The following is a 12,887-nucleotide window of genomic DNA, read 5'->3' as shown; positions in this document are numbered from 1 at the left end:
CTTCTGTCCCCAGAGGCTCCACTTCCCCGTTTCTGAGCTTCACACAGATATATACGAAGAGATAAGGCTGCAAACGTCTGATACACTTTAAACACATGTTCACATGAATGTTTGATCTGATTGGATTGACAGCAGATAGAAAACACAATGGTGTTCTATAAATATATATTTATAGAATTCTATAGGAGCAGTGAGATGAATGAGATCGCAGTGCAGATATCATGACAGCATGAGAGCACAGGGTTCAGTTTTTTAGCTGCTGTATTATCATCAGATATTTGAAGGTCAAGGTAAGATAGAACTTTGAATTGATCATTGAATTTGTCAGTTATCTTGAGGTTTCATAGACTAAGTGATTCACTACACTCCACAGCTCTGTCGTTCCTGCACTCGTCTTTCAGAGAATGTTTGGGCCAAGTATCTCCCAAGGTTGGTCTCTCATCTGAGAACTGTCATTATTGTCTGACTTTGGAGACAAGCCTGAGACAGAAACTAACATTTTTGCTAATTTGAAGCTAACAGAAAGTGATGGTTTCTCCTCTTGGGGGGGTGGGGTGGCACGCAGCTAGGGGGGTGTTACTACGGCAGCCATTGGGGTGTCCCTCCATGCCCCCAAGGCCTGGTTTATCGGTCGCGGGGGCGGGTGGGGGGGCTGCCTGGCTGTCTGCTCCTGGTGCTGGGCCCCCTCAGCCCTGGTGGCTCCTTTGGCTCTGTCTCTGGGGGGCGGTGTTGTGGGGGTGTCCCTTGGGGGGGCTGCGGGATCTCTCCCCCTTCGCTCCCCTTTCCTCCTGCTGGGTGACCTGGGGGTCGCCCTGGGTGCCCCGGCGGTACCTGTTTGCTTCCGGTCTGGGTCCTTGGCTTGTCCCCTGGCCTGGGTCTCCCGCAGCGCGTTGGGTCCTTCGGCCTGACTGCTCTCACGGCCCGGGTGCTGAGCCGAACCGCTCGGCTGATCTGACCCAAGTGGTATCATCTGCACCAGTGGTGGTCTTGTTACACAAATAGAACACAGCACGGCGGCAACCATCTGTGACCCAAGCTTCAGTAATGATTGTGGACACTAAGAGTTGCTTAATCATTAGTATCACCGCACAGTGTTTTTGGCATCATGGTGAGATGGTCCCTCTCCATCTAAGTGTCTTAGGTCTCTCTCTCCTTCTCTTTCCCTGTCCCTTTGTATATCTTTGTGTAATCTCTCTTTTACTTTCTTTTATTTATATTTTGGTCCACCTAGGTGTGCACGCCCGATTTTAAAATAAAGAGGTTCCATACCATCCACAGCTATGATGATCTAACTCCTCAGTCATATGATTGGCGTCATGTTTTATTGAGCTATCCAGTAGCATTTTAATAGAGCTGCTTTGATGGAGGTACAGTCGCACTCTCTGAGCTCACTATCTTTCATCGACACGTGAGGGAGAGCTGGAAACTCTACACAATGTTTATCTACAGGATCAACTTTGATTTACATCCAAAAAACACAGCTGACAGAAAAATCCTCAAAACTCAGAAACACAAACACAAAGACAAACAAAGTCACACTGAAACTACGGCTCTGGATTCAGATCAAACAGTCCCAGAGTTTGAGGGAGTGTTCTCAGTATGTTTGTCTTTGCTTTATGACTGTGACTGATTCATTATACTCCAGCATTAGGAAGGTGTTTGGGGATGCTTGTTGTCGGGTACTGTTCAGAACTGCCTCTTACATCATGCCTTAATTACACATGGATGTATCAACGTCATTTAAAATGTTTGTATGCTTTTTGGTGATTACTTTATATCCTAGGAGGCAATTCTTCTTTACATTTCTGCATTTATTAAATTATATCTGAATCTTAAAATGAAAATAAAAAATTGAACTGTTTCAGCAGGAAATTAAAAGGCGGTAAAGGTCATCATTTTCTGATGGTGCTGCATCAAAACATGGGAAACAGCTTCCTGTTTTTTTGCATTATGTGCTCTCTGATGACATATGCACGCTGTGTTTGGACTCTCCAAGCAGCTCTTTGCTCTTCTTCTTCCAACCTCTCGGTAAGTTAAGAGTAAATTTCTTATCTTGTGACGGCAGCTTTATTCTTGTAAAAACCAAGCAAGGGGTCAGAGCCAACCCAGAAACCCAGAAAATGAACCGCGAGCCGCTCTGATGACAGAAACGCAAATATGGCTGAAGCAGAGAGTGTGACGGGGGAGGAAAAAACCAGCCAACCCCTCTCTTTCTGCTCCTGTGATGATTTATCTTCCTCCGCTAACTGGGGCAGAGGGGGTGGGGGCAGTTAGGGTGTCCTGTCCCAAAAAATAAAGAAATAAAAATCCCAACCCCCCTCGACACCCTGTTACCAGACCCTGGAGGCCTGCTCCACTTAAAGCCACCTGGTTGACTTTGCTGCAGTGTGTGAGTGTGAGTGAGTATGCGTATGCGTGTATATATGTGTGTGTGTGTTTGTAACCTTCACCTGGACTGGTAGAGATAGATGAAACCCTAACGTCGGCTAAAAATAAAGGGCCAGTCTGCTGTCACTGGTGGTAATAGCTCGGTTGCAGGCCGGTTGCGGCAGCACTTAATTCTGTCGCATTGAAGAAGCCTTGTTAAGCTTGACCAAGGGCAGAAATTTCTCTCTGTGAATTAAAGATGAAATGTCTGTTTTCTGGCCTTGCGATTATCACGGGAGGCTGTCAACAGAAATATCCAGAGGAAGAGGAGGAAGAGGAGGAGGAGGAGGAGGAGGAGGGGGAAAATGCATCTGTAGTTTGGAAGTGCTTGCAGGAATTTCAGCGTGATGGTTTTGCATGTGAGGATGTGAAGAAAGCAGCATGATTTACTGTTGGAGTCAGAGCGGTCACTCAGTGAGAGAATGACCTGAAAATCATTCACTGTTTTTCTGCTTTGATTGAATGAAGAGTTTTTCTGACATAACATGCAATCAAAGAATATTTAGCCTGATTTATCACCCCCAACGTTTGGTAAGTCAGGACCTAATTAAATTGGATCCATGTCCGATCCATCACAGCACTAGATCTAAATATGTAGCTATTCTAGTCAATGTGTTAACTTCCACTGGATCCACTCTGTTGCGTTCCAGCTGCGTCTCTTAACGCAAGACTTCTATTTTTGCCGGATGCCGGAGCACGACGCATCAATCTCAACAGAGCAGATGGAGCGGGACAGGAAGTCAGATTTCACCAAAACAAAATGAAAACATCCGGTTAATTTTCAGAATAAAACACTCTAGGGGCGCTGGTGGCCTAGCGGTCTAAGCGCCCCACATACAGAGGCTACAGTCCTCGTCGCAGGGGTCGCCGGTTCGATTCCAGGTCGGTCGACCATTTCCTGCATGTCTTCCCCCACTCTCTACTCCCCACATTTCCTGTCTCTCTTCAGCTGTCGTATCAAATAAAGGCAAAAAGGCCAAAAATATAACTTTAAAAAAAAAAAGAATAAAACACTCTGTGTTATCACCAGATCGTATTTCACTTAACTACAACAACAAACCGTCATGATGAGCGGAGCCAGGCCTGGAGTCAACAGGTCAGAGGTTTTCAGAGGACCAGAAAGACAACATGGATGAGGAGAGGAGGAGGAGGAGAATCCATGATTCAGTGATTACAGCAGGAAAACCTGGGTCCCATGACTCCAGCTGTCCGGCGGTCCTGCTCCGTGCTGCACTCTGAAAACGCAACCGGTGGGTGTTGACGGACGAGAGAGAACGGAGCGGATCAGAGTCAGACCAGACACAGATCTGGTGGAAGTCCGGCGTTAGATAGCTTATTAATTCAGTGCTGCAGATAGACGATGGGAAACTTGCACTGCTCAGTCTTCAAGCCTTCAGAGACTCCAACAGTTTTTGTAACAAACATCCTGACTATATTTGCACACTCATATTTCCCCAAGCTAGTATTTGTTTTTGAATAGCTTTGGTATGAAGCCCATTTACAGTTCAACATGTTCATAAATACAAGAACCTTTGATTCATTTTGTGTCTTTCAGTTTAGCTCTGTGGCCTCCAATAACACCAATCATTTGAAACAAGTATAAAGGACCAAAGATGAGAGAGCCTTGAGCGGATCAAAGACGGACCTGGACATGGATCTGGTGGAAGTCCGATGTTAAGGTAGGTCTAGTTTAGAAGTGACAGCTCTCCTTGTTTTTGGGTTAGGTTTATAACTTTAAAACTTCACAGTAAGTATCTCCTCTGCAGCCGGTGTAGATGCCCTAATTTAAAGACAGCGATGTGACGAACTAGTTTATAGTGTGACTTGTTTTGGAGAGATTTGCCACAGGACACATTTTCTCCTCTGGGTGTTGAGTAACTGACAAGAAACAAAACATTGCATGAAAACACTCATGTCAGCATGGAGGATTAAAACAGGAGGTCTCTGCAGGTTTATCAGGACAAACTCTCCTGTTCTTAAAGCGATGTCGTCATGAAGCTTTCATTATTAATTATAAGTGTTCGGATGTAAAATTCAAGACTGTGCGCCAAAAAAGGGAACAGATTTACCGCAAGTTGCACAGAAACTGCAGATCTGTTCCTGAAAAAAAAACATGCTCAAGACTTTGATACACGAGTTGAACCAGAAAACAGACCTTGAATTTTTTTAACACAGTTCTGAACACCAATTAGTCTGATAGCAGACTGTTATCACGTCCTGCGGGACAGACATTTCAATAACAAACATGCCCGGCTGCAAGTGTCTGTGATTGTCTGGTTTCTGAATTTGCACATCATCCGTCTCAGAAACCCCACACACACTGCTACTACCAGATATGAGATGTTCATTTCACCATCCTATGTCCTCAACCGCCTACCTGGTCTCTGAGGCGATCCGTCTCCTCCTCGTACTCGGCCAGCTGTGTCTTCCACTGCTCCACGCTGCTGTTGGCTTCCTGCAGCGCTGCCACCAGCTTGGCGTTGCTGTCCTGCAGGGTGAAGAGCTCAGCCTCCAGGTTTATCTCACACATGGACCTGAGGAGGAGTCACAGAAATGCAGACACACTTAGCGCAGTCATTTTGAAAGCAGTAAGAGTCAGCCAAAACAATGAGCTGAAAGAAGTAAAGGTGATAATTATCTTTCATAGAACATATCTCAGCTTCAGCTGCTCCAAAATTCAGCTGCTAGAACGCTGACAAAGACCAGAAAGAGAGCCCACATTACAGCAATTTTAAAGACTCTTCCTGGCTTCCAGTATCTTTTAGATTTTAAGATTATTTGATTGGTTTTTAAATCTCTTAATGGTCTTGTCCCTTCTTATTTTTCAGATTTGCTTTTATAACATGAGCCAGTGAGAGCCCTCATGTCTTCAGGTAGTGGACTTTTAATTGTACCAAAAGCTAGAACAAAGACTCACGGTGAGGCAGCCTTTTATCATCCCGGCCAACGTCTGTGGAAGACCCTACCTGAAGATCTGAGGGCTGCACAGAGGATCAACATTTTTAAAAGCAAACTCAAGACCTTTTTAGTCTCGCTTTTAACTGAGTTTTATCCTTATAACTGTTTTATTTTGCCTTAATTTATTTATTTATTTATCATCCAGTTCAAATTTTAGTCACTTTTTATTTATATTATTTTATTTCACTTTATTTGATCTATCCATTTATTCATTCATTTATTCTAAGTCACTTTTATTCTATTTTATTTATTTATATATTTATTTGTTTCATTTTTTAAGTCTAGCATCTTATTTTCTTTTAATGGTTTAATATTTTAGTGTTTTATTATCTTAGAAATGTATTTTATTTTGGCGACTTTAATCTCCTGTGTTGAGTTTTAACATCTTATTTTACCTCCAGTTTTTTCTCATTAAGATAACATGAGAGCGTTTCCTCAGTTCGTTCAGCAACTTCTTTTTTTATTTTTCATTTATTTACTTTAATTTTATTGTTATTATTATTATTGTGTTCTTAACCTTAGGATTGTGGGGTGGGTTTGGGGTCGAGGGATCTTCTTCTAAATTTATTCTATTTGAAGTTGTTTTTATGTTCAGCACTTTGTGTTACAATGTCATTGTATGAAAATCGCTTTATAAATAAAGTCTGATGGATTTGATTAAGGCAGCTTTGAAGATAAGAGGGAGATAATGACATGACACTTTCATATCGTGCTGCACCAGATGTTAGGAGGGATTTATTTGATTTTAAGGAGCACAGAAGTTGTGTATTTTAAATTTTCAAAGACATAAAAGAAGATGAATCACTGTAATTGTTTCTTTTTATCAAGCCTGTGACACCTAAATTACCCTCAAATGACATTTGTGGGGCGCAGTTAGCCTCGCGGCCCAAGTGCGCCCCATATACAGAGGCTGTAGCCCTCGATGTAGAGGTCTTAGGTTCGATTCCAGCCTTGATCATTTACTGCATGTCCTCCCTCTCTCTCTACTCCCAACATTTCCTGTCTCTCTTCAGCTGTCCTGTCAAATAAAGGCAAAAAATGCCCCAAAAATATAACTTAAAAAAATAATAATAACAATAAATAAATACAAATAAAAAATACATTTTGTATCTATCGCTCTATTTGATTCAAACTATCTATTTTTTTGAAATTTCATTAAAAAAAAAATGTACAGTTGTGCTCATAAGTTTACATACCCTCACAGAATTTGTGATATTTTTGGCCATTTTTCAGAGAATATGAATGATAAGAGAAAAACTGTTTTTTCACTCATGGTTAGTGACTGGGTGAAGCAAAATTTTTATCAAATAACTGTGTTTACTCTTTTTATATCATAAAGACAACAGAAACTACCCAAGAAACCATACATTTTGCCAGGGTATGTAAACTTATGAGCACAACTGTATATGAACATATAACATTAAACAAGTGAGGACTAGGACATTACATTACAATCAGTAAAAAATAAAGTGAAACTTAACTAGTACACAACGAAGGCATTCAGAGAAACAGAAAAAGTGAAGAGTCTTTGTGGTTACAGCAATCCCATTTTCCCCAGAGTTTATCCCCCTTCTCCTTCTGAAGACAAAGAGCAAAAGTCATTTTTTCCAAACTCCAAACAGAGTTAATAATGTTTTTAAGTAGTTTAATGGTGGGACGGTTCTTCTGAAGCCAGCCTTGTGTTATTGCTTTCTTATCTCTCTATTTTTATCATCTAAATATTTAATCCCTCCTTTATTTCTCTTTTGTTAAACATGTCTTTGAGAGGGGACGTGTAATCCAGTCCTGCCTAACACTGGATACCTTAACAGGGACACCAATGCCAACAGTGTACTTCATTTCATGCCAGTTGCATGAAATAAAAAAAAGCGTCATTTGGAGAGAGCGGCTTCAAACAAATTTAACAATCACACAACACATTTAATCCAAAAACTCTTGCTGTGATTGGCTGACAGCATCCATAATACATTTCTGTTTTAATTAGAGTATTAATTAGGACTATCATTTTACTGTTCTGGGTTATTTCCTGCAGAGGGTTAACTCCTAAGTCCAACACAGCCTCAGATGCTCTCGTCCAGAACTGACAATTCTCAGCTTTGTTGATGAAATGAAAACAGTCCCTGTGTGTGTTCTTTAAAAAAAGAAATGTAACCGATCCTTTGTTGAACAAGCAGACTACAGAGCAGCTTCTTTCCTCGGGCTGCAGGGCTCCTAAGTTCTTCCTCTGTAGTTCATAAATAATAGTTTCTTTGTGTTTTCTGTTGAGGTTGTATCTTAAAGAGACAACAACTTCTTCTTTCCTCTGCAACCCTGAACCTTATAACCTGCGACTCAACAGAAAAGAGCATCTTACAAAGTGGATATTACTGGAGCAACGAGCTACAGCAGAGGAGCCGTACGCATCAGGTCCAGGGAGCTGGTAAAGGTCGGGTTTTAGTGCTGATTTTTAATAAACCGGAGAGCTGTGCACATGTGAACATGGAGTTTAGGAAACACAGTCTCCTCGATGACGAACATAAAACTACTCACCATGGCAACAAGAGCAAAAAGCCTTCATGTGCTTATGACAATCATAAAATAAAAACCACTGGGATAATAGGCTGTAAAGCAGACAGGTTTGAGTTTTTATGCTGTTTGGTCTCAGATGGAGGGCTGGAGCGATCAGTAATGGGCACCATAATGACGATGATTATAAGCTCCTAAATTCACACACATAAACACTCAAACACAGCAGAGCCAATCAGTCTACCTGAGCTGTTATATCCAGGCAGACTGGACTTAAAGTGAGAGGAGAAGAGGACTCGACAAGTGCACCTGCTCCTGATCCTGGTACTGTATAATGTAGTTTCTGTGAACTCGAAACAACTGAAGACGACATTAAAACTGATCTTAATCCTTCTTCTGACCGACAAAGCTCTTAATGTTCAGACACCTTCGTATCTTAAAGAGCTCACAGTGCCCTGTTACCCCTCAAGAACACTATGATCCCAACATGCAGGCCTGCTCATCAAATCTGAAGTCTCTAAAAGTAGTATGGGAGGTAAAGCCTTCAGTTATCAGGCACCTCTCCTTTGGAATCATCTACCAGTCAGGGTCCAGGAGGCAGACACCCTCTCTACTTTTAAGAGTAGGCTTCAAACTTTCCTTTTTGATAAAGCTTATAGTTAGAGCTGGATCAGGCTTGGACCAGCTGTTAGTTATGCTGCTATAGGCTTAGACTGACACACTGGAATCCTGTCTTTCCCTCTCTCTCCTCTGTTTGCCTGTATCTCACTTTAACTCTTCCTGTCCCATTAAAGTTACTAACCATAGACCTTTCTGGAGTCCCTGAGCTCCCTTGGCTCGTAGGTTCCTTCACTATCCGTCTCACCACTATCATCTCTCTCTCTCTCTCTCTCTCTTCACCTCCCTCTATCCCTCTCTCCAACACGGTCTCAGCAGATGTGTGTCTAACATGAGTCTGGTCCTGCTGGAGGTTTCTGCCTGTTAAAGGAAGTTTGTCCTTGCCACTGTAACTTGCTAAATGCTGCAAAGTGCTCTGCTCATGGTGGATTAAGATGAGATCAGACTGAGTCCTGTCTGTAAGATGGGACTGGATCTGATCCTGTCTTGATGTTGGGTCTTTGTTAATAATAGAGCATAGAGTGCGATCTAAACTTGTGAGTCCAGTGTTATTTTTTTGCCTCATTTTTGGTCTCCTCCATCTGCTGAGGAAAATATTTGTCGTTTTTTTGCTGCTAAATGCTCTAAATGCTCACAAGCTAGTTGTTCTGTGTCTGCTGTTTGATGCTGAGATTAGCAAAGTTGTTTTTTTAAAAGATGAGCAACTAAACAAGCACCTGGAAGTCACCAATCTCAAAGGGAGAAGCTAATTCAGTCGATTATCATCCAAATGAACATTTCCACAAGTTACCATTTCTACACTATCACATTTTCATTTATTCATCGTTATCACCCAAGTACCAATTCATAATACCTAAAAAAGGAACCATGATGGGACAATCATTAAGTCTTGTAAGTTTGTTGAGACAGGAGTCCTTCAAATTTGCGTCACATTTTTAGTTTCTGCTGTCAGTCCTTTGGTAATCGGTCAAAAAGACACTAATTTTAGAAAGAAACTCCTCAGCTGTGCGAGCTCTGTATGGAGAACAGTTTGCACTGTTTGAGGAGTTGATCCAGAAAGCTGTCACTATAAGACCTCTCCCTTGTGCCAAGCAGGTCATGTGTTCTGTTATGTTTGCCAGACGGATTTTTTAAAAGCCCATAAACAGCTTTCAGGTAATCCTGGTGGAGAGTTGAGTGATGGGCCGAAGCATGAGGGAAAAGTTTACTGTGAGGATGCAGATTTTGATATTTCTGAACATTGTTGTTGTTCAGGATGATCCAAACCAACCAGTGTAACGTCAAGAAAACACTCAGAAAAGTATTAATTCCACTAAATGTTGCATTTAAAATCATTACCACTTAGCATGGTGGTAATTTGCTACTTTTTCATGAACAATAATAAATTCTGATGCAGACAAATGGTACGATCAAGTGGCAACCTCCAGCCGCGTGAATTGAAAGCAATGCTGAAGTGCTAAAAACTGCAGTTCCTAGAGTGTCCACTGGAGGCTGGCTCAAGAAGTACCTAAAACCACATACACACCCATTCAAAGAAGCTGATCTTTATAGCAGAAATAAACATGTTTACAGCCTGGTTCAGAACATGATTTAAGTCTGACTAGCTAATTTCTTTATCACACACACTGTACAGGGATGAATTTTTTATAACTTGGGATTTTTTAAGATATTAAGAGTTTGAGTTTTGCATAATGAGAGGCACAGCTGACTTGACAGGCGGGAACACTGTAGCTGTTAGCAAGGAGGCTCAAATCCCGCCTCTTTACCTCACACTAGCTCAACAGGAGTTAGGTTGACTTCAACATTTCCAATATGGCACCTGCCGTCGATCGGCTTCAAAACAGTGCTTCAGAAACATATGGGTGGCGTCACGGGTGCTAAGTCCATTTATTATACAGTCTTTAGGTGCAATATATATATCTCTGATGTCAAATATAGAGAGCGATGAAGCCTTCTTTAAATGCAGTCCTCATTCTGTTTTTCCTCTCCCCTTCTAACAGAAAACTGGTGCTTGCCGGTTGGAGTAAGTTTCATTCGGTGTAAACAGCTCTACAAACTGCTGTGAGCATTCAGTGCTCCGCTCATGAAGCCACCCTGGAGGTTAGAGACATGATTATAACCTCTGCAGTAAAAAAAACTTTTTACTCTGAAGAGATAAAATTTCTTCTCACTACTCCCACACATGCACATCTGCTGCTCGTACTGCTCCTCTATGCTAATGTCTGTGTGTTTTGTATGTTATTATTATTGTCATACATTTATGTCATCATTGTGCAAACACTCTTAAATCAAACTTCAACCGTCCCTCTCGTTGTGTTCTCTTGTTTTCTCTCTGTCGTCACATAAAAGATGCTTAATTAAACAAAGGCTGTGAAAACTAAACTAACTGACAATGCGCTTAATTGAAATAATAAAAGTACTGTGTGTCTTTCCTTTGCATGTGTAGCAGAGGAGCAGTAGTGTCTGGAGTGGAGCAGTGGGTGATCTCTTAATTTGTGCCCCAAATTTCATTTTAAAGAAGTTCGACAAGCATCAGATAAAAGCCCGGTGTTATGAACGCTGACATGCAACGCTTCTTTTGCATATTTAATTCCTCCCAAAATGGGCCAGTAGTATTTTCATATTTTTACTTAACTTCTGCTGCTTGACTTCAGGGAGTGAGGATCATTATGAAAATAACATTAGACACAGAGGAGGCGGAGAGTTAACTTTCGACTCCTCCACAGACTTAAGCGAGAAAACGCACAACTATGAATGTTAAATTTTAAATTCTTTATCCTTTATTCCGTCCACACATGGAGACTGTACGAGTCTTCTATCTTCTTGATCAGCTCATTTGCATAATAAGGATAATTTGTCAAGGGGCAGCTGGTCCGATCATAGACTGATTCCAGCTCAGTGGTCTGACCCTGCAGGCAAAAGCACAAACATCTCCTAAACATCCCACACTTCTCCTTTATGCTACAGCAGACACCTCACCTCTCACCCAGCGGCAGCTGAGATTACTTTCAGCCTCTCTGCAACCGTAAAGAACAGAATAAGTGGCACAGATTATAGACGGATGGACAGAAGTGCTGCAGCTGCCCTTACAAAGAATGTACTCTGCATGCAGCCTGCATCCAACAGAGACACACTTCTCCCTTCATCATAATATTGCGCCTTAACCTTTGACTCTCTTCAGCATACATTAGCCGCCTGTAGCTAATCTATGTGTGGTCTCTTTGCAGCTCAGTTGGGGTGATGCATCTTCAACTCTGCAGAAGATTGAAACTCTGAACAGACAGAAAAGAACGCTGGCTTGCAAACTGCAAAATGCAACCTGATGTAAGAACTTCCTGGAGCTGTCAGCCCTCTGCATTCAAGATCAATCAATGTCATAAACCTTTGCACCAAACCACAGATAACAGCTGATATTACAAGAGTTCCTAAAGCAGTCAAAGCTATCAGGTTTTATTTTCTGCAGATTAAATGTGCAAAGATCCTGCTCAAGTAAAATGAATGTTGTTTACCCTTCAGACAGCATCTTTTTGACCCTCTCCTTCTCCACCGTCAGCTCCACTTCAGCACTCTTACTGCGAAACAGCTTCTCTTCTCCAGGGCCGTTGACGGTGAGCAGCGGCGGGGAATGGCGATCCTCGGACAACTCCTGAACCAAGAACACAAACAGGACCGGAGCTCGGTTAGAAGACTGAAATGAAATCAGTTCCAGCTCTGCTAATCAGGCTTTAGTTTGATTATGTAGCTGTGCTTAACCTTTAGAAAGAAAACCAGGTTTGAGAAGGAAAAGGTTTAAAACACAAGAACCTTTTGTTTTAAAAGTGTATAAAACTAGAGGAAAATGTGTTTTGGGGAATTGTTTGGGATTACAAATTAAATCCGGATTAACAACACCGCAGTTTTCCTTTTAGGAGACAAGTCCTGTTATAGGAACCTGTCCTTTTAGAAGACAACAGCATGCTACACAAGACCACTGGTGCATCTTGTCTGCACTACATGATTTCCCTCAGAGTGGATGCTCCAAATTACAAGAAATGTTTAAATGCAACAATAAGACGGTGGAGTTCACATTAATGATGCAAAATCCATTAAATTCATGACTGCCTCTACGTCCAGACCTCATCAGAGGACAACGAGACAAGACACAGCAGCAGGCCAGGGCAGAGCTCAACCTGTCAGAGTCTGAGATGTCCCATCTGGGCTCCTGTAGACAGACTCCATGTAGGGAGAGAGCGTGGGGCCCAGCTGCCTCGCAGATCTGATTAGGCAATGATTCAACAGGAATTAAAGTATTTATTCCAAGAGTTCATCTGGTGTTTATATGTGTGATGAATATGCACAAAGTGAAGTCATGCAGTGACATGTGTGTCTGCAGAGATGCT

The 12,887-nt window shown here is 41.9% G+C and overlaps 1 protein-coding gene across 1 annotated transcript in view; it reads right to left on the bottom strand.

Moving 5' to 3' along the window:
- Positions 1–12,887, bottom strand: part of homer3b (homer scaffold protein 3b) — a 70,490-nt gene that overhangs the window by 19,137 nt on the left and 38,466 nt on the right. The window contains exons 6-7 of the mRNA XM_034676934.1: positions 12,018–12,154; positions 4,805–4,961 (exon numbers count right to left, since the gene is read on the bottom strand). Of these exons, the coding sequence (XP_034532825.1) occupies positions 4,805–4,961; positions 12,018–12,154 (294 nt within the window). The remainder of the gene's footprint in view (positions 1–4,804; positions 4,962–12,017; positions 12,155–12,887) is intronic.

This window comes from Notolabrus celidotus, chromosome 2 (genome assembly GCF_009762535.1).
Source record: "Notolabrus celidotus isolate fNotCel1 chromosome 2, fNotCel1.pri, whole genome shotgun sequence".
NCBI lineage: Eukaryota > Metazoa > Chordata > Actinopteri > Labriformes > Labridae > Notolabrus > Notolabrus celidotus.
The sequence above is the reverse complement of the archived record's forward strand: the minus strand, read 5'-3'. Positions and strand labels throughout refer to the sequence as shown.